The sequence below is a fragment of the Medicago sativa genome, chromosome 6, assembly GCF_051527215.1.
Source record: "Medicago sativa cultivar Bolivia chromosome 6, Bolivia_mono, whole genome shotgun sequence".
NCBI lineage: Eukaryota > Viridiplantae > Streptophyta > Magnoliopsida > Fabales > Fabaceae > Medicago > Medicago sativa.
The window spans coordinates 18,109,578-18,133,325 of NC_140754.1; the positions used below are offsets into that span (position 1 = coordinate 18,109,578).

General features: G+C 33.8%; 4 protein-coding genes across 6 annotated transcripts; 1 reads left to right on the forward strand and 3 right to left on the reverse strand.

Annotated features, from left to right (window-relative positions):
* The first annotated feature begins 39 nt into the window (after positions 1 to 39).
* Positions 40 to 12,336, forward strand: LOC146913370 (uncharacterized protein At3g27210-like). Of its 2 annotated transcripts, none has more exons than XM_085716549.1 (3): positions 40 to 478; positions 1,835 to 1,915; positions 11,708 to 12,336. In XM_085716549.1, exons 1-3 carry the CDS (start codon positions 289 to 291, stop codon positions 12,127 to 12,129), a joined length of 693 nt encoding a protein of 230 aa, XP_085572675.1. In that variant the 5' UTR covers positions 40 to 288; the 3' UTR covers positions 12,130 to 12,336. The 2 variants fall into 2 exon arrangements, with proteins under 2 accessions (XP_085572675.1, XP_085572676.1); XM_085716550.1 differs by lacking the exon at positions 11,708 to 12,336 and adding an exon at positions 2,545 to 3,173.
* Positions 4,190 to 5,489, reverse strand: LOC146913371 ((-)-isopiperitenol/(-)-carveol dehydrogenase, mitochondrial-like). Its single transcript, XM_085719452.1, has 2 exons — positions 5,150 to 5,489; positions 4,190 to 4,881 (listed from the first exon to the last, which is right to left on the reverse strand). The coding sequence occupies exons 1-2, from the start codon at positions 5,420 to 5,422 to the stop codon at positions 4,357 to 4,359; spliced, it is 798 nt and encodes a 265-aa protein (XP_085575578.1). The 5' UTR covers positions 5,423 to 5,489; the 3' UTR covers positions 4,190 to 4,356.
* Positions 6,547 to 8,032, reverse strand: LOC146913372 ((+)-cis,trans-nepetalactol synthase NEPS2-like). Its single transcript, XM_085716540.1, has 2 exons — positions 7,633 to 8,032; positions 6,547 to 7,394 (listed from the first exon to the last, which is right to left on the reverse strand). Exons 1-2 carry the CDS (start codon positions 7,903 to 7,905, stop codon positions 6,870 to 6,872), a joined length of 798 nt encoding a protein of 265 aa, XP_085572666.1. The 5' UTR covers positions 7,906 to 8,032; the 3' UTR covers positions 6,547 to 6,869.
* On the reverse strand, positions 10,711 to 22,805 carry LOC146913373 ((+)-cis,trans-nepetalactol synthase NEPS2-like). 2 transcript variants are annotated; one of them, XM_085716547.1, is made up of 3 exons: positions 22,475 to 22,797; positions 15,779 to 16,059; positions 10,711 to 11,000 (listed from the first exon to the last, which is right to left on the reverse strand). In XM_085716547.1, the coding sequence occupies exons 1-3, from the start codon at positions 22,745 to 22,747 to the stop codon at positions 10,745 to 10,747; spliced, it is 810 nt and encodes a 269-aa protein (XP_085572673.1). In that variant the 5' UTR covers positions 22,748 to 22,797; the 3' UTR covers positions 10,711 to 10,744. The 2 variants fall into 2 exon arrangements, with proteins under 2 accessions (XP_085572673.1, XP_085572672.1); XM_085716546.1 differs by lacking the exon at positions 10,711 to 11,000 and having other exon boundaries at positions 15,208 to 16,059; positions 22,475 to 22,805.
* Between the last annotated feature and the right edge of the window lie 943 nt (positions 22,806 to 23,748).

Here is a 23,748-nt window from a genome sequence, read left to right on the forward strand (position 1 = left end):
AATAAGAGTATATATTTAGCATCCAATAGTCACCACCTCATCACAAACAACATTGTTGACATAACATAGCTTCCTTTTCAAGACCAATCCTCTTTAAAACTTTCCTTCTTTCTCTCTCCAATTCCTCAATTTTCTCACAAACCCTTTTGCATAATTCCAAAAACTCACACACTCTTTTTCTCATTCTTCATTTTTCTCTCTCTACATTCACTTTCTATCTCTTTAAAGTAAGAGAAAAAACAGAGCAAAGTGACTGTGATGATCATAAAGTTATCATCTTTTTGATTAATGGGTTCTTGTTCTTCAGTTCAAAGAAAAACCAACAACAAAGAAAACAATAACATGAAGCTTAAAGTTGCATTTTTTGGTTCCAAAACTGAGAAACTTGTGATTCCTCCATCACCCATTAAGGAACAACCTAAAAATGGTGACTTGAAGTTGTCACCTTCAAGGTCAACGACCAACTTCAATGATTTTGGTATTGTCCTTTCGTTTGTTGTTGTTTTGTTCTTTTAAGGTTTTTCTGTTTTTTTTTTTTTGTTGTAACACTTTCTTAGGTTGTTTTTTTCTTTTTCTGGGATCTAAGTTTGAGTTTTACTTTTTCTGATTGGTGTTTTTATATAAAAGAATGTTTTTTTTTTAATAAATGATTTGTGTTTTTTGGAGAATTCATTTGATGTTTGATCTAAGTTGTTCCTGTGGGGTCTCTTAATATGAGGAATTATTAATTAATCTCTTGATTAAAATTTAAGAAGTTCATTCTTTTTTAGTATTTTTATTTTTAATTTATTTTTGAAAATTGATGTTTATATTAGTATATGTGATGTTATTTGTGCGTATTTGGATTGACGATGAATTTGATGAAATTACGATGACACCGTAGTTTTGTTGGAAGTTATGAAGTTTAGTTTTAGTTAAACTCATCGTGATTCTGTCAAACTCACTTCAACCAGAACACTCAGTTAAATTGTACTGTTTCTGCTTTTATGTGAGGAATATTTTATGTTGGTCCTGTTTTTTTTAGGATTAACATGGTTGATTTATTTATTTAATTTATTTTATGTTAATTCACCTATGATTAGGTTATAATACTTTGTCAATAAAAAAGACAATAATACCAAACAAGTAGAAATTTATCATGTGGCATGAACCTGTCTTTGCTGATATGATGTAGTTGGTTCACCAGTTTCATGTTTTTAATAATTTGCAATTATTAATTGCACATGTGAATATGAAGATTGGTTTTTCTTTATTTATTTAATTGAATTTATGTTGTATTTAAAGCACGGACAGTCCCAGATTAGGCGTGTCCCGTGTCGGACACGTGTCGTGTCCGACACCAACACGACACCAACACTTGTAATTACATTGAATTATGTGATTTTTTCAAATTATTAGTTGTGTCAGCGTGTCAGTGTCCGTGTCGTGTTCAGTGTCCGTATCCGTGCTTCATTAATTTACCTTTTTTTCTTTTTCTTTTTCTTTTCTTGTATATATGAATATGAAAGTGAAGATTGATTTATATCCAGATGCAGGGTCTATTCAATTATTACAGTTCATATGTTACTGTTGACATTAAAATGAAAGTGATTGAAATGTTACTTCCAACTTAATTGAACTGATAGGCCTTAATTCTGATTAATTTGTTGGTCCATACTGACAGCTTTAACTTTGAGTAATTTGTTGTACTGTACTTATAGCTTTATTTCTGATTAATTAGCTGGATTGTACTTATAAACAAATAATTGAGATAATTTTGTCCTTTTGTTTGTTTTGAAATCTGATTTTGATTCAAGTAATTTTATCCCCTAATGAATTTTTTTTCTCTGTATAGGTAGCAAAGAGGAAGCATTTTTTGATTCCAAGGCTTGGATAGACTCAGATTGTGAAGATGATTTCTATAGTGTCAATGGTGGTAAGCATTTCTGGAATTTCTCTTTCCTTTTGTGCTTTTTATGGCAGATGATTTTAAAATTTACAGTATAAAGTAAGTTTACACTGACATTCAATGAAAATCTTTTCTTTAGCTGCATCACATATCCTTTGTAACTGTCTTCTAAAATCAATATTATGACAGAAAAATGGAAGACTCCTATTGAAAAATGTCACTGTATGCTTATTAAACTCTAATTATATCGATTTAGAGGATATACACAATCAGCATAAACACACTGACATTGATTGAGAATATACTCTTTTGCCACATCTATGAAGCACGGACACTCCTCGGATTAGTGTCCTAGTGTCGGACATGTGTCATATCCGACAGCGACACAACACTGGCACATATAATTACAATGTACTATGTGATTTTCTCAAATTATTTGCGGTTTCGGCGTGTCAGTGTCTGTGTCGTGTCCGGTGTTCGTATCCGTGCTTCATAGTCACATCACATATCATTCATAACTCTACCTTTTCAAATTAATGTTCTGAAATGAAAGAAATGAAGGACTCTTATTGAATATCACACTAAAACTGATATACACCGAAAGTGCATGAGACTGTATTAAACTCAAATCATATTGTTTATTTATTGTATTGCAGATTTTACACCATCTCGGGGTAACACCCCAATTCACAATGCTTTTGGGACACCTGGTGTGAACAAAGCCTCTTCTCCAAACAAAACTTCGCCTTCTCCATCTGAATCATCACCAGATAAGAAAAAGAAACTGTTAGAGCTTTTCAAAGACAGTGTAAAAGACAACCAAGATGATGATGGTAAAGAAAAGAAACAAGTGAAACCAACCATCCAAGATGTTTTACCTAAATCCTCAAACTCAACTCCTTATCGCTCGGGCGCTAACTCTGCTTGCAGCAGTGAAAGAATCACAAGTGAGGATCACACATCTGTTAGAGAGCCTAAATCGTCGCTGTTTTGCATTCCGAGTTTGACTTCGTGTCGTAGCTTTAGAGAAAGGAGAAGGAAGACAAGTCCTGCAATTGCAGTAGATGGAAACCTTTGAGTTCTACTGCAATGTGTTGAAACAATGTTGTTTGTTTGGTTTTTTCCTTGAACAAAGACTCAGTGGTTGAAATGAATATGATAGTGTACATCAATATCCCTATGTAAAGAACCATAAGCTATATGAATTTGAAAAGTATGTAAACATAAACGGAAGAGATGTTTTATATCACCAATATGATAAATGTTGTGAGATTTTTTTCTGTCAGCAGTCCAACTTCAAGGATAAATGCATCAATGATACAGACACCGGACACAATACTAGCACATAGACACATGGACACAATAGTAGCACATAGACACATGCATGTCGGACAAGACACTTTTAATTTGAAGTGTATGTGCAACATAGCTTATACCTTATAATATCTAATGCATTTTGTTTTTTATTTTTATATTAGTTTTTATTGTGCTATGAAACACTAATACAAATACGAAATTAGGAGACAGAACGTAGCATATGTTGATTCCTGTTGGTGTCAGATACTAGCACGTGTCAAACACATAACATGTTTTTAATTTGAAGTGTCCATGTTACATGTTGTGTACACATTCATGGAACTTGGCCTATTATTGCTTTCATTGCTTAATATTCTCATACAGTTGTGATTTGAATGATAGGGCAATTTGGTTAAGGTGTTAAACTAATGTGGGAGTGCTCACCCATCAAGTTGTGATAATTGAGATTTCTGAATCAATTATTTCCTTGCATATCATCCTTAGTTCCTCACTCACACATGCTCAACCACTGGATTTGATCAATTTTTCCCAGTTTTGGTCCAACATGTGTAATTGCCTCAATCACTGGATTTGATCAATTTTTTTTTCTTCCAGTTTTTCCATGGTTCTGCAACATATGATGGTTTTGTCTGATTGATTATTACACTGCTAATCGATCATAACGTCATATTATTAAAAATGTTTGATTTTTCTTGTTGACAAAAAAATATATTCGAACTATATAACTGAAGCTCAACTTGCTTGGTTCATGAAACAAAATTCAATGAGACATATTCGACAAACTATGTTTCCAATTGTCCCAGTTAATTGACAGCTAAAGATGAAAACAATCATATTCGAGATATATCAAACAATAAATCTAGATTCCCAAACGTATTTCAAACATTGATTCGTCATAATGTGAGAGTCTAATGTCTTCTGCTAAACTCAGTCCAATTGGAACACCTATACTTTTATATCTCTTTTTTATTTATACTTATCACATTTGCAGAATTTAAATTCTTAATTGATGATGTTAATAAATATGAAAAACACTTGATTCTTAAAATCAATCCAATAACAAATTTCATTCCCTTTATTGTTTTTGTTGTTGTTTTGATATATTTGAAATGAAATGTTATTTGGTTTATTATACCTTAGTGCACAAATCACTATTTTCCATATGCAAATCCACCATCAACCCTAAGATCAAGGCCTGTGATAAACTCAGCCTGATCAGAAACTAAAAACAATACAGCATCTGCCACATGTTTGGGTGTGAGCACCACTCCTTCAAGCCTTGCATATTTTTGGTAAGTCTCTTGTGTTTTCTCCTCGCTCATCCCCAAAAACTTACAAGTCAAAGGTGTCGCTAGTCCATTCGGCGAAACACAGTTGACTCGTATTCCATGTGCGGCCAGTTGTACACTGGCCGCACGCATTAGCCCCAACACTGCATGCTTTGACATTGTGTAGTCCGTTGACCTGGGGCCTCCTTGACTACAGCTAACACTCCCTGTGCATACGATACTCCCCCTTATGCGACCCTTCACCATTGCACGTGCCGCATGTTTCACACACAACGTCATTCCTTGAACATTGACCGCAAATAAACGGTCAAATTGGGACATGTCAAGTTCCATTACTGTTTGATCAGTGGGACTAGCGATTCCAGCATTGCTGAACACTATATCTACCTGTTGCATAGGATAACAGAATTAACCAACATTATAAAACAATTGGTTTAAGCTAAGGATTAACAAAGTTGAAGGATTTAAATTAAGATCTAGATTCAAAACTTCGATGAAGAGAAAAATACAAACATATATAACATATACTAACATTTCTTATCAAAAGATTCTTATTAATTAGTGTTCAGTTGATTATTTTGAAGTCAAGAAAGAATAATAAATAATTAGAGAAAAAAAAGAGATAGTAATAAATAAGATTACGAATATTATCAACCTGTCCATAAGTATCAACCGTTGATTGAACTAGGTTTTTGACTTGATCTTCATCTGACACATCACAGTGGTTGTAAGTGCACCTTTGGCTTCCAATGGATGCAACTACTTGATTTCCAAGCTGATCTTGGATGTCCGCGATCACAACCACGCGCACGCCTTCGTTAGCAAAGACACGTGCCGTGGCTTCACCGATGCCACTAGCACCTCCTGTCACAATGGCTATTTTGCCGGATAATCTTAGATTGGTGGTTGAGGATGAAGCTTCTGCCATTTTTTAGTGCAAATAATATAGTTGAATCTAAATGTGCAGCCTATTAAAATGTGATTAGTTTATAAAGATGTAATATGTAGCAAAATTTGTCTTTTTATAAATTGTACAAGTTTTTGAGGTTGATGTAGTACCAATTGTCTTAGTATATATTTTTTTATTTTTATTTATTTATTTATTTTTGGTTTTTATTTATACAGTATAATTTAATTTATGTTGTATTCAATTTTTTTTCTTTTCTTTTATTGTATACATGAAAATGAAAATGAAGATCGATTTTATATCCAGATGCATGGTCTATTAAATTATTACAGTTCATATGTTACTGTTGACATTAAAATGAAAGTGATTGAAATGTAACTTCCTACTTAATTGAACTGATAGGCCTTAATTCTGATTAATTTGTTGGTCCATACTTAATTTGATGATTTCTATAGTGTCAATGGTGGTAAGCATTTCTGGCATTTCTCTTTTTATGCTTTTTATTAGCAGGGGATTTTAATTTGTTCAATTGTCAATTTTCTATACTGAAATTATAATGAGTAAGAGAGACTTCATAGATAATAATATTTGAAGAAAAACATTAGTATAGAGACATAGTATAGTCATGATTTATTATTGCTTTAATTGCTTAATATTTTTATACAGTTGTGATTTGAATGATAAGGGAATTTAGTTAAGGTGTTAAATTAATGTGGTAGTGCTCACCCATCAAGTTGTGATAATTGAGATTTCTGTATCAATTATTTCCTTGCATATCACCCTTAGTTCCTCACTCACATATGCTTCACACCCCACAGCCAGAAACTGAGCAAGCATAACAGCTTGCTCCTCTATTCCTTCCCTTCATGGGTGAGTCCTATTACATGGTTATACAACATATGCATAACAGCTTGTACCTATTGTTTGCTCCTCTATTCCTTCCCTTCATGGGTGAGTCCTATTCCATGGTTATACAACATATGATGGTTTTGTCCGATCCGATTATTACATTGCTAATCGATCATAACGTCAGATTATTAAAAATGTTTGATTTTTCTTTTGGAAAGAAAAATGTACGAACTATATATAACTGAAACTCAACTCACTTGGTTCATGAAACAAAATTCAACAAATTAATTGTCAAGTTGAGTTTCAAACAATCGTATTCGAGACATATCAGACAATAAATCTAGATTCCAAAACATAATTCAAACATTGATTCATCGTAATGTGAGAGTCTAACGTCTTCTGCTAAACACAGCCCAGTTGAAACACCTATACTTTTATAATCTCTTTTTATTCATACTTCTCATACTTGCAGAATTTAAATTCTCAACTGATGATGTTGATATGAAAAACACTTCATTCTCAAAATCAATCCAATAACAAATTTGATTCCCTTTTATGTTGTTTTGATATATTTGAAATGAAATGTTATTTGGTTTGTTATACCTTAGTGCACAAATCACTATTTCCCATATGCAAATCCACCATCAACCCTAAGATCAAGGCCTGTGATAAACTCAGCTTGATCAGAAACTAAAAACAATACAGCATCTGCAACATGTTTGGGTGTGAGCACCACTCCCTCAAGCCTTGCATATTTTTGGTAAGTCTCTTGTGCTTTCTCCTCGCTCATCCCCAACAACTTACAAGTCAAAGGTGTCGCCAGTCCATTCGGCGAAACACAGTTGACCCTTATTCCATGTGCGGCCAGTTGCACACTGGCCGCACGCATTAGCCCTAACACTGCATGTTTTGACATTGTATAATCCGTTGACCTCGAGCTTCCCACGCTACCACCAACACTTCCCGTGCACACTATACTCCCCCTCACGTGACCCTCAACCATTGCACGCGCCGCGTGTTTCACACACAATGCCATCCCACGAACATTGACGCCAAATAAACGGTCAAGTTGGGACATATCAAGTTCCATTACTGTTTGAGCCGTGGGACTAAGGATACCAGCATTGCTGAACATTAGATCTACCTGTTGCATACGATAACAGAATTAACCAACATTACAAAGCAATTGGTTTGAGCTAACGATTAACAAAGTTGAAGTAGTTAAATTAAGATCTAGATTCAAACTCTGATGAAGAAAAAATAGCGACATATATAACATATACTAACATTTCTTATCAAAAAATTCTTAAATTAGCGTTCAATTGGTTATTTTGAAGTTAATGCAAGAGAGAGTAATAAATAGGATTGCAAATATTATCAACCTGTCCATAAGTATCAACCGTTGATTGAACGAGGTTCTTGACTTGATCTTCATCTGCCACATCACAATGGATGTAAGTGCACCTTTGGCTGCCAATGGATGCAGCTACTTGATTTCCAAGCTCATCTTGGATGTCGGCGATCACAACCACGCGCGTGCCTTCGCTAGCAAAGACACGTGCCGTGGCTTCGCCGATGCCACTAGCACCTCCTGTCACTATGGCTACTTTGCCGGATAATCTGAGATTGGTATTTGAGGATGGAGCCTCTGCCATTTTTTGGTGAAAATATAGTTGAATCTAAATGTACTACCGATTAAAATGTGATTAGTTTATAAAGATGTAATATGTAGCAAAATTTGTCTTCTTATATCGAATTTCTTTATAAATCGTACATGTTTTTGAGGTTGATGTAGTACCAATTGTTTTAGTATATTTTTTAGTTGACCAAGATAATATTTATGGTAGGTGATGTGATGATAGTGGAAAGTGGGACATATTTTAATTTGAAAACTTTGGATATTTGTGTTTGGATATTTGTTTTTCAAATTATTGTCTCGTGTGGTACATGTCGAATATGACATGTCTTTGCTGTTAGTATATAGATTAAGGGTGTGTTTGGTTTGCAAAACAGTAAGTACTGGACATAACAGTACAAGACAGAACAGCACAACACAAGGCAGAACAGCACAGGACAAATTTTTTACGGCAATGAGTAATTTTATGTTTTATACGATTTTTGGGGGACAAAATGCTATTTTGGTATTTTATACAACTTGTACGTGGGACAAAAAGTTGTGCTGTGGTTTGGTGAGGGACAAAAATATGAGTTTTTGTCCTGTCCCTTGCCTCCAGTTTGTCCTGTACCTGAAACTGTTTTACAAATCAAACACTGGACAACTAGAGTTGTTATGTCCTGTCCTTCATTTTTTAGCAAATCATAATGATCACTGGGATTAAAAGTGATTTTAACATGATTGTTTTTGGTTACATAATTATCAAAATGAGTTTGAATTTTCATGTTTGTATAATTTTTGCATCATTTTATATTTATCTTTAACTTATTTTCTTTAAATAAGTGATTTTTTTCTTTGAATTTCATTACTATATCTTTTAATTCTTATCTTTGATTTGATCACGGCGTCTAGAAGGGGTCTAAAGGGAAAATGAAATAGTTTGATTCTACAAAGGGTTCAAATTTTCTTTTGGCATTAATTCTTGGTAGACTTTCTATCTGGGGGGACTTTTATTTAGAAGAGGAGTGTTGTTGGTTGGATCTAGTTTGAATGTGTTTCACGTTTAGGGACCATAAAGGAGGAGGACCACTTGTATTGTAGATGTAGTTTTGTCGGTAAGATTTAGTATTCGATTTGTAAGTGTGTTTGAACAAGGCTAATCCCTCTTCTCTGACCAAGAAGTATCAGAAAAGCTTAACATTTATTTGACATGCAACAATCTAAAAAATTTAGGAAATGTGAAGTAAGGTCATTTTTTTTCTTCGAAATCTATTGGGGGGGGGGGGGGGGGTGGGGTTGGGGTTGGGTAGAAGAGACTGTGGAAATTGTCAAAATAAACCTCATGGAGATGGTTTCTTGTTAAGAAAAAGGAGGGTCTTGTTTGTATTTTGAATGATATTTGAACCCTCTTATATGTCTTACTTCTTGGTGTACGGTGTTTGTTTATTTAAATTAGGCCGAGTACTACTTGTACTTTTTCTGAGTTATGAGTTTAATACTATTTGTACTTCTCTTCTTAATAATAAATTTGATGTTAAAAAAAACTATATCTTTTAATTTTTCAGAATGCATAAATTAAATTTTCACCATTCGATCAATGAGTATCTTCCTGTTTCGTTTAAGACTTTGTCTAACATGTGCAAACAAAAATGGTCTCACACCATACAGAAGTGTCTTGTTTACCACTAGATCAATAACTCACATCATATTAATTTAATCGTGAGATTTATTGATCCAATGGTGAAAACTAGTTTGTGTAAGATGTAATATTTGTCTCGTTTGTGCATCACATAACATAATTGACATTTATTTAATTGACTAAAATGCACTTTTGGTCCCCTATGTTTGCCATGGTAGCAATTTTGGCCCCCTATTAAAAAAAAAAAAACTTTCCAGCCCCCTAACTTCACCCCCTTTTGCAACTCATAGGCCCCCTTTGATTTTGACCTGGTCAAAGTTCAAGTAGCCACTCAATGGACGCCATGTGGAAATTTTCTTCTTATTATTTTCTTTTAATTTTTGGATTTTTTTAATTTATTTTAATTATTTAATTTCAATAAAAAATATGTGGATTTTTTTTATTTTTAATTCAAAAAATTGCCACGTGGCGTCCATTGAGTGGCCACTTGAACTTTGACCCGGTCAAAATCAAAGGGGGCCTATGAGTTGCAAAAGGGGGTGAAGTTAGGGGGCTGGAAAGTGGTTTTTTTTTAATAGGGGGCCAAAATTGCTACCATGGCAAACATAGGGGGCCAAAAGTGCATTTTAGCCTTATTTAATTTAATGGTTATATTTATTTATCAAATAGTAGAAACAACCTTGTGCATAATGCAAGATTTATCTCACCTTTTGAATTAAAAAGTAAACAATTAAACTCACATTGAGTGAATTTAAATGTCATACATAAATCACATAAATAACTTTAAATTCAATTCAATTTTAGATAAATTATTTTATTTGAAATCAATTTATACTTATAATGAACCAAAGGCAACATGCACGACACATTTTAATTTTAATTCAGTCTTAAAACTATTTAGATGATGGTTGTTTCTTCTACTTAGTACTATCAACTAATATAAACACCTTCATTGTAGAGTGAAAAAAAACACCTTCATTGTAGAGTGAAAAATACAGGTGATTATAGAAAAAGTAGCTATGAAAGCACAATATCTTTTCACTTGTGTCAAACTCCACTTAAAAAATTATATTAAATAAATGGGTCCAAAGCCCATGCTATAGTTTAATTTTTATTTATTTATTACATTTATTTCATATACTTCACTCCATACACCTCTAACACTCGCCCTAGAAGTGTGAGGAATTTTTTTATCCTTCAAATAAATTTAATATCAGTACAAACATTTTTATTTATTTATTTATAATAGTTCATATTTGCCATAAACATAGCTGCCATCCACACGAAGATCAATGCCAGTGACAAAGTCAGATTCATTAGATACCAAGAACAACACAGCATCAGCCACATGTTTAGTGTTAAGAACCACTCCTTCCAACCTTTTGTTTTGTTCATAAATCAGCTCCACTGTCTTAGCACTCGCCCCTAACAATCTCATAGTCAATGGTGTTGCTAATCCATTTGGCGAGACACAATTCACCCTTATCCCATATTTGAAGAAAAACAATAGTACAGGAAAGATAATATTGTCCGTTTTCTGTACCGACATTGTATCATTCTCAAGCCTCTTCATAACGTCAATTTATGAAGAAGGCAGTACTCGTTTTCAAAAAAATTAGATATATTTTTTCGAGTATAATAACTATACAATGATAGTGTAAAGTATTTTACACAGATGTTCAATCATATTTTACTGTATTTACACATTATAACATTGTTTCGTGAAACACCTTCACAAAACACCCTACGTTGGAAACATAACCGTGCGCAGGTGCAAAACTTGACACGGTATGTTTATAATTTTTTATTTTATTTTTAAAGGATATAACTTGACAGTATAAAGTAAGTTTACCCTGGCTTCCAATGAAAATCTCTTTGAAAATCGATATTATGACATAGAAAAATGGAAGAATCCTATCGAGTATCAGTGTAAAACTAATTTACAATGTCAGTATATGCTTATTAAACTCTAATTATATGGATTTAAAGGATATACACAATCAGCATAAACGGCTAAACGCACTGACATTGATTGAAAATCTACTGTTTTGCCACAACACATTTCTTTTGCAACTCTGCTTTTTCAAATTGATGTTCTGAAATGAAAGAAATGAAGGACTCTTATTGAATATCACACTGTAAAACTGATATACACCGAATGTGCATTAAACTCTAATCATATTGTTTATTTCTTGTATTGCAGACTTTACACCATCTCGTGGTAACACCCCAGTTCACCATGCTTTTGGGACACCTGGTCTGAACAAAGCCTCTTCTCAGAACAGAACTTCACCTTCTCGATCCGAATCATCACCAGATAAGAAAAAGAAACTGTTAGAGCTTTTCAAAGACAGTGTAAAAGACAACCAAGATGATGATGGTAAAGAAAAGAAACAAGTGAAACCAACCATCCAAGATGTTTTACCTAAATCCTCAAACTCAACTCCTTATCGCTCGGGCGCTAACTCTGCTTGCAGCAGTGAAAGAATCACAAGTGAGGATCACACATCTGTTAGAGAGCCTAAATCGTCGCTGTTTTGCATTCCGAGTTTGACTTCGTGTCGTAGCTTTAGAGAAAGGAGGAGGAAGACAAGTCCTGCAATTGCAGTAGATGGAAACCTTTGAGTTCTACTGCAATGTGTTGAAACAATGTTGTTTGTTTGGTTTTTTCCTTGAACAAAGACTCAGTGGTTGAAATGAATATGATAGTGTACATCAATATCCCTATGTAAAGAACCATAAGCTATATGAATTTGAAAAGTATGTAAACATAAACGGAAGAGATGTTTTATATCATCAATATGATAAATGTTGTGAGATTTTTTTCTGTCAGCAGTCCAACTTCAAGGATAAGTGCATCAATGATACAGACACCGGACACAATACTAGCACATAGACACATGGACACAATAGTAGCACATAGACACATGCATGTCGGACAAGACACTTTTAATTTGAAGTGTATGTGCAGCATAGCTTATACCTTATAATATCTAATGCATTTTGTTTTTTATTTTTACATTAGTTTTTATTGTGCTATGAAACACTAATACAAATACGAATTTAGGAGACAGAACGTAGCATATGTTGATTCCTGTTGGTGTTAGATACTAGCACGTGTCAAACACATAACATGTTTTTAATTTGAAGTATCCATGTTACATGTTGTGTACACATTCATGGAACTTGGCCTATTATTGCTTTCATTGCTTAATATTCTCATACAGTTGTGATTTGAATGATAGGGCAATTTGGTTAAGGTGTTAAACTAATGTGGGAGTGCTCACCCATCAATTTGTGATAATTGAGATTTCTGTATCAATTATTTCCTTGCATATCATCCTTAGTTCCTCACTCACACATGCTCAACCATTGGATTTGATCAATTTTTCCCAGTTTTGGTCCAACATGTATAATTGCCTCAACCACTGGATTTGATCAAATTTTTTTCTTCCAGTCTTTCCATGGTTCTGCCACATATGATGGTTTTGTCTGATTGATTATTACACTGCTAATCGATCATAACGTCAGATTATTAAAAATGTTTGATTTTTCTTGTTGGAAAAAAAAAAATATTCGAACTATATATAACTGAAGCTCAACTTGCTTGGTTCATGAAACAAAATTCAATGAGACATATTTGACAAACTATGTTTCCAATTGACCCAGTTAATTGACAGCTAAAGATGAAAACAATCATATTCGTCATAATGTGAGAGTCTAACGTCTTCTGCTAAACTCAGTCCAGTTGGAACACTTATACTTTTATATCTCTTTTTATTTATACTTATCACATTTGCAGAACTTAAATTCTTAATTGATGATGTTAATAAATATGAAAAACACTTGATTCTTAAAATCAATCCAATAACAAATTTCATTCTCTTTATTGTTGTTGTTGTTTTGATATATTTGAATGATATGTTATTTGGTTTATTATACCTTAGTGCAGAAATCACTATTTTCCATATGCAAATCCACCATCAACCCTAAGATCAAGGCCTGTGATAAACTCAGCCTGATCAGAAACTAAAAACAATACAGCATCTGCAACATGTTTGGGTGTGAGCACCACTCCCTCAAGCCTTGCATATTTTTGGTAAGTCTCTTGTGTTTTCTCCTCGCTCATCCCCAAAAACTTACAAGTCAAAGGTGTCGACAGTCCATTACGCAAAACACAGTTGACTCTTATTCCATGTGCTGCCAGTTGTACACTGGCCGCACGCATTAGCCCCAACACTGCATGCTTTGACATTGTGTAGTCCGTTGACCTGGGGCCTCTTATTCCATTGCATGCTTTACGATTTTTTCTCCAAAAAATTTCAGTTTTTTCAGTTTTAATTTTAACATTTTTTTTCCGAAATTTTTTATGATTTTTAATTATTTTTTCAGAATTTTTTAATTTAAAAAAAGAATTTTCAAAATTTTGAATTTTTTTTTTAAGGAAAAAAAATAAGTCAGGGGTATTTTCGTCATTTCCCATGTCATTTTGGTAATTTGCTGACGTGGCAGTGATTAAAAGGGGCGAGGGACGAAATTTCAAGTGATTAACTTTTACAGGGACGAAATGGGAGGATTAGTAAGCTCAGGGACGAAAATTCAAATGACCTATAATTACAGGGACGAAAAGCATATTTTACCCTAATTTAATTTATGTTGTATTCTACTTTTTTTCTTTTCTTTTATTGTATACATGAAAATGAAAATGAAGATTGATTTATATCCAGATGCAGAGGGTCTATTAAATGATTACAGTTCATATGTTACTGTTGACATTAAAATGAAAGTGATTGAAATGTAACTTCCTACTTAATTGAACTGATAGCCCTTAATTCTGATTAATTTGTTGGTCCATACTTAATTTGATGATTTCTATAGTGTCAATGGTGGTATGGTAAGCATTTCTAGCATTTCTCTTTTTATGCTTTTTTTTAGCAGGGGATTTTAATTTGTTCAATTGTCAATTTTCTATACTGAAATTATAATGAGTAAGAGAGACTTTATAGATAATAATATTTGAAGAAAAACATTAGTATAGAGACATAGTATTGTCATGATTTATTATTGCTTTAGTTGCTTAATATTTTTATACAGTTGTGATTTGAATGATAGGGTAATTTAGTTAAGGTGTTAAATTAATGTGGGAGTGCTCACCCATCAAGTTGTGATAATTGAGATTTCTATGTCCTCGTGAGCTTAGCTCAGTTGGTATGGATAATGTATAAAAACATAAAATATGTAAGGTTTGAAGTTCGAACCCTGGCCACCACAAAAAAAAAATTGAGATTTCTGTATCAATTATTTCCTTTCATAATCACCCTTGGTTCCTCACTCACATATGCTTCACGCACACCCCCCCACAGCCAGAAACTGAGCAAGCATAACAGCTTGTACCTATTGTTTGCTCCTCTATTCCTTCCCTTCATGGGTGAGTCCTATTACATGGTTATACAACATATGCATAACAGCTTGTACCTATTGTTTGCTCCTCTATTCCATCCCTTCATGGGTGAGTCCTATTCCATGGTTATACAACATATGATGGTTTTGTCCGATCCGATTATTACATTGCTAATCGATCATAACGTCAGATTATTAAAAATGTTTGATTTTTCTTTTGGAAAGAAAAATGTACGAACTATACATAACTGAAACTCAACTCACTTGGTTCATGAAACAAAATTCAACAAATTAATTGTCAAGTTGAGTTTCAAACAATCGTATTCGAGACATATCAGACAATAAATCTAGATTCCAAAACATAATTCAAACATTGATTCATCGTAATGTGAGAGTCTAACGTCTTCTGCTAAACTCAGCCAAGTTGAAACACCTATACTTTTATAATCTCTTCTTATTCATACTTCTCATACTTGCAGAATTTAAATTCTCAACTGATGATGTTGATAAATATGAAAAACACTTCATTCTCAAAATCAATCCAATAACAAATTTGATTCCCTTTTATGTTATTTTGATATATTTGAAATGAAATGTTATTTGGTTTGTTATACCTTAGTGCACAAATCACTATTTCCCATATGCAAATCCACCATCAACCCTAAGATCAAGGCCTGTAATAAACTCAGCTTGATCAGAAACTAAAAACAATACAGCATCTGCCACATGTTTGGGTGTGAGCACCACTCCCTCAAGCCTTGCATATTTTTGGTAAGTCTCTTTTGCTTTCTCTTCGCACATTCCCAACAACTTACAAGTCAACGGTGTTGCCAGTCCATTCGGTGAGACAGAGTTCACTCTTATTCCGTGTGCGGCCAGTTGTACACTGGCCGCACGCATTAGCCCTAACACTGCATGTTTTGACATTGTATAATCCGTTGACCTCGAGCTTCCCACGCTACCACCAACACTTCCCGTGCACACAATACTCCCCCTCACGTGACCCTCCACCATTGCACGCGCCGCGTGTTTCATACACAATGCCATCCCACGAACATTGACGGCAAATAGACGGTCAAGTTGGGACATATCAAGTTCCATTACTGTTTGAGCTGTGGGACTAAGGATACCAGCATTGCTGAACATTATATCTACCTGTTGCATATGATAACAAAATTTCATTTTTCATATGATATTTATTTTCTCACATACTTTTCCTATACTCAAATATAAACAAAAACCAGTCATGTTTGATAATATAAACTAAAGTATAAGTAAATTTGACCAACTTGACCGTTTTTAATATTAACATTCAAAATGTTAACATTTTGAATGTTAATATTTATTACTCTCTCTTTTTTCTCTAATTATTTATTTATCTCTCTTGACTTCAAAATAATCAATTGAACACTAATTTACGAATTTTTTGATAAGTAATGTTAGTATATATGTTGGTATTTTTTCTTCATCAGAGTTGAATCTAGATCTTAATTTAACTTGTTCATGAGAACGTTCTCATGAACAAGTTAAATTAAGATCTAGATTCAACTCTGATGAAGAAAAAATGTTGTTTTTGGATTTCCAAATTGTTAAATTTGAATTTCCAAATTCTATCATCTACCGAAGTTGTTACTAGGTTGAGTCACGACCAGGTCGCTCTCTTTAAGACGTTTCGTGGCACTACCCAAAGTTGTGCAAGGTAGACTATCAACCACGCCGCCTCCAGGATAAAACAAGCCCAGCTACAACTGTTCGATTAACTACTGCACTGTAGAAAAATCGTTCGAGAATTACACCCTCAAAATATGGCTCAATCGTTTGATCGAAGCCACTCGATACGGTACGTAACCGCTCTATTCGAAACCGTTCAAATTAATATGGTATTATTACCATTCTATTATGGTGCTGAGACCACTCAAATATGGTGTTACCACCATTCTAACTTCTCCAAAACATGAATATGGCACTACGACCACTCAAATATGGTGATACCACCATTTCTCCTTAAAATTATTAAAATAATATATATACTGTTAAGATCATTCTTTAATATGATCTTAATAGTACTCTATATTCCGAAGAATCATATATTATCGAAGGGAATATGAACTTAAGACCAAGGGACTATGGTCTTAAGAACACTCTTAATACCGAAGGGACAGAAAGGAGTAGAAGCAGAAGAAACTTGTTAAAAACAAGTCGGAGGGAGAAGAGAGGAAAAAACACAGGAAGCATCGACTGTGAATTTTCGGTGCAAAGAATCAAATGGGGCGAGCTCTCCTTTTATAGGGAGAGTTTGTAACAAAAAACGAGTGACTTGGGGATTAAGTCTGCTTAATCCTTAAGCAAACGCGTTTTGTTTCTTAATTGGATATATCCGGAAGTTTCTGGATATGCTTTTGGATAGGGTCGGATCGTAACAAATTTATTTGTTACGCGTAGCGCTTACGGATAATGATTAAATTAATTAATTAATTAATTTAACATTTTCAAGTGACAAAAAAAAAATATATATCAAATTTTTTTTTTAAGCGTTCACCCGTTCACAAAATTGGGTACCCCAAGGGCACACCCTTGGAGGTCACTTTTCCCATATATAAACACTTACTAGTTGGGGTGACCCTTCAATGTGGGACATTTTTAAGTCACACCCACACACTAGTTTTTTCATAGTGTTTTTCTTTCCAATTTTCTTCACTAGAATTAACTAGTGTTCCAACAATCCCCCACTTGACTTCAAAATGGTTTCGAGAAATAACGTAAAACGTTTCCATAAGATTTGCTAATATACAAAGGTGTCGCCAACAACTTGAACCTTAGCATAGTGGAAGGTATTCTGATTTAACAAGAGTTGCTTACAGCATTGAACTCTATCTCAGACATAGAATCCACACACAAACCTTTTCATAGGTGTATTCTAAAAGCCCGTGCGTTTTAAGGCCCTGCACGTGTATCCCGGTTTTAACGAGTGCTCTAGGAATTCTGCCTTGAAATTCCATAGGACTGGCCTAAGTTCCACATTCGTATAGGTGAGTCTATCAAGGGTACTCCTGTAGCTGTGTACCCCACTCAACATAGAGTATAGATCTCATTAAGAGTTACTATTACCTCATCCTTCTTTCGCTGCAGGATCATGCTTTCTATATTCTTTCTCTCATAGCATGTTCTACCACTTCATGACTTGTTTTTACCCATTGAACCTATTTCTTGGGATCTCCAGTCATCTAGGTCGGGTTACCATCACTTGTGGGCTATAGGCATTAGTCCCATCCTACTGGATGTTTCTTGGACTTTCTCTCTATTAAGTCCTTTCGTCAAAGGATCAGCTAAGTTTTCATTCGTACGTACAAAATCAACTCTAACCGCTCCATTTAGAGATACACTCTCTAATCGTGCTATGTTTTCGCCTTATCTGTCCTCTCTTACCATTGTAATAACGATTCTTAATCTTTGCAATAGCCGCGGTACTATCACAATGAATTAACACAGCAGGTAACGGTTTTTCCCATGAAGGGATTTCAGCTAGCAAGAATCTTAGCCAACTTGCTTCTTCACTAGTTTTCTCTAGTGTTCTCTTCTCAGATTCATTCCATAGTGGACTGAGTCAATATCATTTGTTTTAACAAACAACTCCTCTAGTGATGCTCAATGTGCAAACAATAGTCGCTAAATATTCATCTTAAAGATGTTCTATTTTATATCTTGTACCATTTAAGTACAATATGTTACTCCTAGTGAAGTAATCTTAGAGTCATAGTCTTCTCATGACTCTTTCTATAGCATGGCAATGCTTTCCATCCGTCTACTAGTAAACTTGCACAAGAGTTTCACGACATCGACAATGTCGGATCTAATACATTCAGTGGCATACCTAAGTGCTGCCAATGATGCTCGTATATTCTGTTTTTCTAATTCCATCTCAAGTGTTCTTACACTTGGATTATAATATGTGATTGCAAGTTTACGGTGAAATAATTACATTTCTTTAAGATCTTCTCAACTTTGTGAGATTTATCAAAAAAGTTATCTTTTCTGATCTAGTAATCTTGAAACCAAGAATTACTTCAATTTTTTTTTGTTTAGGTCTTTCTTATCAATGTTGTTGATAAACAATGATTTCACATAATTCATAACATGAATCTTTAAATCAAATATGAGCAAGTCGTCTTCATAGAGACATATGATCGTGCAAATATTATTTGTCACTTTCATTCACTTTATACTCATTCGATAACATTAGAATGTCAAATTTTTCATGCCATTCCTCAGGAGTTTATTTTAGACCATTCAAATAATTATCTAACTTACAGACCTTGTTTTCTTGTCCATGAATTGCAAAAATTTTCAGGTTGTTCCATATAGACTTGTTCTTCTAGTTCACCATAAAAAGGCAACTTTCACATCCATTTGGAGTACTATCGAGTTATAAATGGCGGCTAAAGGGACTAGTACTCTTATGGATATGATTTTCGTGACTGGTGAATGAATGTCGAAGAAGTCTATTTTTTTTTTCCGCTTTGTTTAAAACCTTTGACTACAAGGAAAGCCTTGTATTCATCAACCGTACCATCAGGTTTTAGTTCTTTTTTTCCCAAAAAACCAAATACAACCGATTGGTTTTGCAACTATGAGACAAGTCAACCAAGTTTCATGTTTTGTTAGACTCTAGAAAATTCATTTCATCGTTTATTGCTTTTGCCATAATTCAGCATCCAATGAGGATATAACTTCTTTAAGGCTTAATGAATCTTCTTCCAAAGTATAAACCAAGTTCATACTCTTTAGCAATTTTAGCTTTCTTACCTCCTTGAGGTTCTATAACATCTCGTACGATGTTTTCATAATTGTTTCATAACTATTTCTGATAACATGAATGTGATCAGATTTAGTGCCCCCACTAGTTCTTAATTTTTTAAAAGGGAAATTTAATTTACCCCCACTAATGTCGTGCTCCCATTAGAGCCCCCACTAGTGGCCCCACTATTCTTTAGTTAAAGGGGTATATATTTACATAGAATTCGACATCTTTTAAATTCTATGATCACTTTAACATTTAGGTCATAAAACCTATATGCTTCGTTATTTATCGCATACCCGATGAATACATATTCATAGGCTCTACTAGTGAGTTCAACTCTCTTGGGGTCCAGGATCTAAATATAGTCCAGACAATCCCAAGTTCAAAATAAGACAAGTTGGATTGTCTTTTCTTCAAAAATTTCTTAATTGGAATTTTTGTTCTTAGACTTGGGTACTCTATAAATTTCAATTTCGTTATAAAAAAATGAACATTCAAGCATATCAATTTTATTTTTCCAAAGTTCACAGTCATCAATAAATATGATAAAAATATCATTTTATCATTTCTAATTTATGTGTCATCAAATTAACACATATCATTATGTTTAGAGATTCATATTCTCTAATTCTGATTTATATGAACTTTTGGTTCATATATCTTGACTGCAATAAATAAAATTGTCTAACCATATAACTTGGAATTAAGTCCAAGTTACTCAAGTTTAAAATTAATCGCTTGTTCATGAGTCAAATATTAAAATCACACAACTAATAAAATAGAAGGAGAATTTTAATTCTTAATATACCATAAAAAAGGTAGTCTTTTCCAATGAAAATACAAGTACAAGTCAATAGACCTGTTCTTATAAGATCAAAATCTTAAAATAATTTGAGTGCTCAAGTTTATATAAGTCCAAAAAATGGTACTGGAGCTCAAATTCACAAAGATATACATGTGCTTTAATTTACCAAAAGAAACTAGTCCCTGTGCTTGAACGGAAGTTGGTACAGCGAAGCAAGCACAAGATCCATCTCAGTGGTAAACTCATCCTTAAAATTTAGAACCATTGCATCATTTACGGTTGTCATCGTTCAAGGGTCACATTCTACAAAATTTTTCCAATACTTGACAATTATCCTACTCGATTGATCCTTTGCTATTTATCTTTGTCAATTGTCAAGGGTCACGTAGAAAATTAAGGACGCTACAACAACACATGATGGTTCTATTCTCTTAAAAATTAAAATTATTTATTCACGGTGCAGTTTTGATTTTGAAAATAAATTTCAAACAAATTCAAAGTTGCATAAGTGAATTTCTTAGTGTTGTTGTTATAACAAACAAACACTTCATCGTTTCAGTCAAAAGATGTATTTCTATAGCTTGATTTATCCTTAATGTTTTTAGGGACAACTCAACCTCAATATGTAACTTCTTCGGTAGACATAGCAGATCGAAACGTCTTAAAATTGTTGTTTTTGGATTTCCAAATTGTTAAATTTGAATTTCCAAATTCTATCATCTACCGAAGTTGTTACTAGGTTGAGTCACGACCAGGTCGCTCTCTTTAAGACGTTTCGTGGCACTACCCAAAGTTGTGCAAGGTAGACTATCAACCACGCCGCCTCCAGGATAAAACAAGCCCAGCTACAACTGTTCGATTAACTACTGCACTGTAGAAAAATCGTTCGAGAATTACACCCTCAAAATATGGCTCAATCGTTTGATCGAAGCCACTCGATACGGTACGTAACCGCTCTATTCGAAACCGTTCAAATTAATATGGTATTATTACCATTCTATTATGGTGCTGAGACCACTCAAATATGGTGTTACCACCATTCTAACTTCTCCAAAACATGAATATGGCACTACGACCACTCAAATATGGTGATACCACCATTTCTCCTTAAAATTATTAAAATAATATATATACTGTTAAGATCATTCTTTAATATGATCTTAATAGTACTCTATATTCCGAAGAATCATATATTATCGAAGGGAATATGAACTTAAGACCAAGGGACTATGGTCTTAAGAACACTCTTAATACCGAAGGGACAGAAAGGAGTAGAAGCAGAAGAAACTTGTTAAAAACAAGTCGGAGGGAGAAGAGAGGAAAAAACACAGGAAGCATCGACTGTGAATTTTCGGTGCAAAGAATCAAATGGGGCGAGCTCTCCTTTTATAGGGAGAGTTTGTAACAAAAAACGAGTGACTTGGGGATTAAGTCTGCTTAATCCTTAAGCAAACGCGTTTTGTTTCTTAATTGGATATATCCGGAAGTTTCTGGATATGCTTTTGGATAGGGTCGGATCGTAACAAATTTATTTGTTACGCGTATCGCTTACGGATAATGATTAAATTAATTAATTAATTAATTTAACATTTTCAAGTGACAAAAAAAAAATATATATCAAATTTTTTTTTTAAGCGTTCACCCGTTCACAAAATTGGGTACCCCAAGGGCACACCCTTGGAGGTCACTTTTCCCATATATAAACACTTACTAGTTGGGGTGACCCTTCAATGTGGGACATTTTTAAGTCACACCCACACACTAGTTTTTTCATAGTGTTTTTCTTTCCAATTTTCTTCACTAGAATTAACTAGTGTTCCAACAAAAAATACCAACATATATACTAACATTACTTATCAAAAAATTCGTAAATTAGTGTTCAATTGATTATTTTGAAGTCAAGAGAGATAAATAAATAATTAGAGAAAAAAGAGAGAGTAATAAATATGATTGCGAATATTATGAACCTGTCCATAAGTATCAACCGTTGATTGAACGAGGTTTTTGACTTGATCTTCTTCGGTCACATCACAATGGATGTAAGTGCACCTTTGGCTGCCAATGGATGCAGCTACTTGATTTCCAAGCTCATCTTGGATGTCCGCGATCACAACCACGCGCACGCCTTCGTTTGCAAAGACACGTGCCGTGGCTTCACCGATGCCACTAGCACCTCCCGTCACAATGGCTATTTTGCCGGATAATCTTAGATTGGTGTTTGAGGATGGAGCTTCTGCCATTTTTTGGTGCAAATAATATAGTTGAATCTAAATGTACAACAACCTATTAAAATGTGATTAGTTTATAAAGATGTAATATGTAGCAAAATTTGTCTTCTTATATCGAATTTCTTTATAAATCGTACATGTTTTTGAGGTTGATGTAGTACCAATTGTTTTAGTATATTTTTTAGTTGACCAAGATAATATTTATGGTAGGTGATGTGATGATAGTGGAAAGTGGGACATATTTTAATTTGAAAACTTTGGATATTTGTGTTTGGATATTTATTTTTCAAGTTATTGTCTCGTGTTGCTATGTTTCTCTCCACGTGGTACATGTCGAATACGACATGTCTTTGCTGTTAGTATATAGATTAAGAAGACTAATGATCACTGGGATTAAAAGTGATTTTAACATGATTGTTTTTGGTTGCATAATTATCAAAATGAGTTTGAATTTTCATGTTTGTATAATTTTTGCATCATTTTATATTTATCTTTAACTTATTTTCTTTAAATAAGTGATTTTTTTCTTTGAATTTCATTACTATATCTTTTAATTCTTATCTTTGATTTGAACACGACGTCTAGAAGGGGTCTAAAGGGAAAATGAAATAGTTTGATTCTACAAAGGGTTCAAATTTTCTTTTGGCATTAATTCTTGGTAGACTTTCTATCTGGGGGGACTTTTATTTAGAAGAGGAGTGTTGTTGGTTGGATCTAGTTTGAATGTGTTTCACGTTTAGGGACCATAAAAGAGGAGGACCACTTGTATTGTAGATGTAGTTTTGTCGGTAAGATTTAGTATTGGATTTGTAAGTGTGTTTGAACAAGGCTAATCATATCTAAAAATGTGGTTTCTCTCATAGATTATTTTTTTATCCCTCTTCTCTGACCAAGAAGTATCAGAAAAGCTTAATATTTATTTGACATGCAACAATCTAAAAAATTTAGGAAATGTGAAGTAAGGTCATTTTTTTCTTCGAAATCTATTGGGGGGGGGGGGGGGGGGGGGGGGG

Excerpts from the sequence above, each read along its gene's own strand:
- LOC146913370 (XM_085716549.1), top strand. The coding sequence starts at position 289 with ATGGGTTCTTGTTCTTCAGTTCAAAGAAAAACCAACAACAAAGAAAAC. Across the intron at positions 479-1,834 it reads GACCAACTTCAATGATTTTG|GTAGCAAAGAGGAAGCATTT; the intron begins GTATTGTCCTTT and ends TTCTCTGTATAG. Across the intron at positions 1,916-11,707 it reads TTTCTATAGTGTCAATGGTG|ACTTTACACCATCTCGTGGT; the intron begins GTAAGCATTTCT and ends CTTGTATTGCAG.
- LOC146913373 (XM_085716547.1), bottom strand. The coding sequence starts at position 22,747 with ATGGCAGAAGCTCCATCCTCAAACACCAATCTAAGATTATCCGGCAAA. Across the intron at positions 16,060-22,474 it reads CGGTTGATACTTATGGACAG|GTAGATATAATGTTCAGCAA; the intron begins GTTCATAATATT and ends CATATGCAACAG. Across the intron at positions 11,001-15,778 it reads GCGGCCAGTGTACAACTGGC|CAAATATGGGATAAGGGTGA; the intron begins CGCACACGGAAT and ends ATTGTTTTTCTT.
- LOC146913372 (XM_085716540.1), bottom strand. The coding sequence starts at position 7,905 with ATGGCAGAGGCTCCATCCTCAAATACCAATCTCAGATTATCCGGCAAA. Across the intron at positions 7,395-7,632 it reads CGGTTGATACTTATGGACAG|GTAGATCTAATGTTCAGCAA; the intron begins GTTGATAATATT and ends CGTATGCAACAG.
- LOC146913371 (XM_085719452.1), bottom strand. The coding sequence starts at position 5,422 with ATGGCAGAAGCTTCATCCTCAACCACCAATCTAAGATTATCCGGCAAA. Across the intron at positions 4,882-5,149 it reads CGGTTGATACTTATGGACAG|GTAGATATAGTGTTCAGCAA; the intron begins GTTGATAATATT and ends CCTATGCAACAG.